Source organism: Terrapene carolina, unplaced genomic scaffold, assembly GCF_002925995.2.
Source record: "Terrapene carolina triunguis isolate 2854851 unplaced genomic scaffold, T_m_triunguis-2.0 Scaffold714, whole genome shotgun sequence".
Lineage (NCBI taxonomy): Eukaryota > Metazoa > Chordata > Testudines > Emydidae > Terrapene > Terrapene triunguis.
The window spans coordinates 21,409,072-21,412,160 of NW_020665065.1; the positions used below are offsets into that span (position 1 = coordinate 21,409,072).

The 3,089-nt window shown below is 59.8% G+C and overlaps 1 protein-coding gene across 1 annotated transcript in view; it reads left to right on the forward strand.

Moving 5' to 3' along the window:
• Positions 1-848, forward strand: part of RAP1GAP (RAP1 GTPase activating protein) — a 59,459-nt gene extending 58,611 nt beyond the window's left edge. Inside the window, 1 exon segment of the mRNA XM_029913558.1 lies at positions 672-848. Coding sequence (XP_029769418.1) covers positions 672-848 — 177 coding nt within the window.
• The last annotated feature ends 2,241 nt before the right edge of the window (positions 849-3,089 follow it).

The following is a 3,089-nucleotide window of genomic DNA, read 5'->3' on the forward strand; positions in this document are numbered from 1 at the left end:
CCCCCCCACCGCCCTCCTGGGATTTGGGCTCTGCTATGTGCTGGGGGCTAGCACTTGAGCCGGGCCCTGGGCCTTTGGGCAGCTGCCTTGTGCCATGTCAGCAGCCGGCCCAAGCGCTGCTGAGCCAGCTCTGAGCTGCCCTCTGTGTGTGGGGTGGGCAGAGCTCCTGGGCTGCCCCATTCCTGCCCCGTCCATGAAGGAGGCGATGGAGGGCAGCATGTTCTGTGGATTGTCTGTATTGCTTCCTCAATGCTCCTGGGCAAGGGGTTTCCAGGCCCCCCAGGGGGATCCCCATTGCATCTGTTAGTCCCAGTCGACAGCTGGCACAGGTTGGCTGGAGGGCGAGAAATCCCCCACTCACAGCCCTGAATCCTCAGATTTCCCAGCCCACGCCAAGGGCATAGCTGGCACATGGCCCGTGCTCTGCCCAGGACACAGAGCTCTCTCCACATGTGCAGAAACCGCAGGGCTCCGGGACCTGCCAGCACCGGCGCAGGATGTCACCCCAAGGTCAGCTGGCAGATGGATCATTTGTGGGGTACCTTCTCCTGTTGGGCCGTGGTCTCCCCAGATCTTGGGGCACAGATTGTGTTTCCCCATGTCCCACCCTCTGGCCTGTCGTCCCTTCCGCCTCTGTGCCCATGGTTACCCCCGTCTCTGTTCTCCCCCAGCCTGGAGAAGACGGGGATTCTCACGGCCTGTGCCCAGCGCCCTCGCCCCACTCTCCTTCGCCTGCAGCACCCACACAAGAAGCACAAGCTGAAGGGCTTGCGGAGGGCCCCGACCTTTGTCACAGCCGAAGACGACTGGCCCATCGCCGAAGCCAGCAGCCAAAGCCTGTGGCCTAGATGGCCAGGCCAGGTCCCTCCTTCCCTTCCCACATTGCGTCCAGGCGCTGGCTGCCTGAGAGCCGGAGCTGGCACACTTGGAAGGTCCCACCACATGGCCAAGGAGGCAACAGGCCATCCGCCCGCGCCCAAAGCCTCTCCCGCAAGCGATCGAGACCTTGGAAGAGATTCCCGATGGCCCTGCCCATCGTGTCCCCAGTCCCCACCCAGCTCGGCCTGCTCTGCACTTTGCTGATGGGACACTTGGTCCATGCCCAGCCCTTGGACCCTGGGACATGCCCTGCAGCCCAAGGCACCTGGCAGGCCTTGAAGGAACCTCGCCAGAGAGGAAGCCATTTGTACCCAGGCACCCAGCTGCCAGGAACGATGCCATGGTGTGTTAGAGCCCAGCAACTCCCCACTGACAGCCAATCACCCGTGGCAGCTAGACTCTCCAGCCCCCACCTCTCCCGGCCAGCTGGGTCCCCGTTCCCCGCCTGTGGGGCCACGTTGGCCAGTCTTATCCTGAAAGCCTCCCTCAGGGCCATCCCTGGGAGTCTGACTCAGCCCCGGAGGAGGAAGGGTGGCACGTAGATGGTACTTAGGTTGAAGGGTGCCTGGGAACCAGCTTAGCGTCACTGGCAGAGCCCAGGCTAGGAAGGAGTCCTGGGGGAAGGAGGAATTGGGAGACTTGGTAAACTAGAAGTGGGACCCTGGTCCAAGGGAGAAGGTCTGACCCTGGCCCTGGCCTGGCAGGCCATGCCTCCAACTGCACTGCCAGCCCCCCTCCAGCTCTCCGACAGGCTGGCCGGTCTGCAGGGATGTAGCCAGCACCTGGCCCTTGCCAGTGGCAGGTGTATATACCCCCTTCTACCCCCATCTGTACACAGCCACCTACCATGGCCTCGAACAGCAGCCATGGTGCTGGGTTGATGCCCAGGGTGCGGAGGAAAGAGCCAGGCCTGGAATGGCTCTGCCCTGCCAGAGGGAGGACTGCTTCCCCCTTCCCTTCACCTCCGCACGCCAGACTGGTTTGCAGTGAGGGTGTGGCTGGCCTGGGCACGGAGGCAAAAGCCGGGGAGGTCTGTGCCCCAGTGCTGTGGGACACTAGCCCAGACTTTCAGCATCCTCTGTCAGTAGTGCCCCCCCCCCCCACTGGTAACATAGGGCTGCGCAGTGCTCCTCTGCAGAGTGCCCTCACTATGTCCCAGCTGCTCCATGAGCTTGGCAGCGTGTGGGGGGGGGGGCCTTCACCTGGGCCCCAGCACAAGGGCTCCCTGTGCACACTGATCCCCTCCTGCCCTTAGTGATGCCCATACACTCCACAAACACCACTGTAGCTCTAAACCGTGGCCAGCAGGGGGCGCCCCAGCCCCCACTCTGTTCTTAGCATCCTGGAAGTAGAGTCCTGCGGAGAGCATGGGCTAGTGATGCCAGCCAGAGCTGTGGGCTGGGTGGGGCATGCGAATGGCTGGGGGAGCAATGCGGGGGCAGTGCCTTCAGACTGGGGTCTGAGAGAGAGCTCGGCTGCATTAGGCTTCACGCCTGCCCAGCTCTGGGGCACCCAGGCCTGATCGGGGTGGAATCAGAGCCTGACGGCCTTAGAGTACGTTTATCCCAAAGAGCCACGGGGCACTGACAGACCCATTGCAGCCACACGGGTTAACCCCGGCTCCTGCTGCAGGTGGTGGCCAGCAAGCTGACATGCTGCACCAGTAGCCCAGAGGCACAAGGGAGGTTCAACAGGCCTGGGCCGGAAAAGCCAATTCATTTTTTCAGGGATTTTTTTAAAAAATATTTTTTCCCCAAAAAGCTTCCTGCACTATTTTTTTGGTTTTTGTTTTTGATGAAAAAAAATGACCCTGAAACCCCTGAATAGTGAGTTTTCACAAACACTTTTCTGGTCAAATTTCCAATTTTTTGTGAAAATATTTTAACCCAGAAATGTTCCATTTATGTTTTTTCATTGACAGACCAGAACATTTTGACTAAAGTGACACAGGGGTGCCAGGAGTCCCTAAACCTAGCCAGGGCCCCCCCAAAACTGGGCGGGGGGGGGGGGGAATGTGACCAAAATAAAAATTTTCCACCAAAAAAAATCATTTTGCTGAAAAATACCTTTTTTGTTGGAAAAAAACATTTTTGGGGGCAAAGTCTGCCAGCTGTGATATTAACCTCTCCTGTGCCACTGCCCAGGGTTACGGGCAGCACATGCTGCACTGCGAACAGCAGCTTCCTGGCCGCCGCAGGGGTCACCAGCCA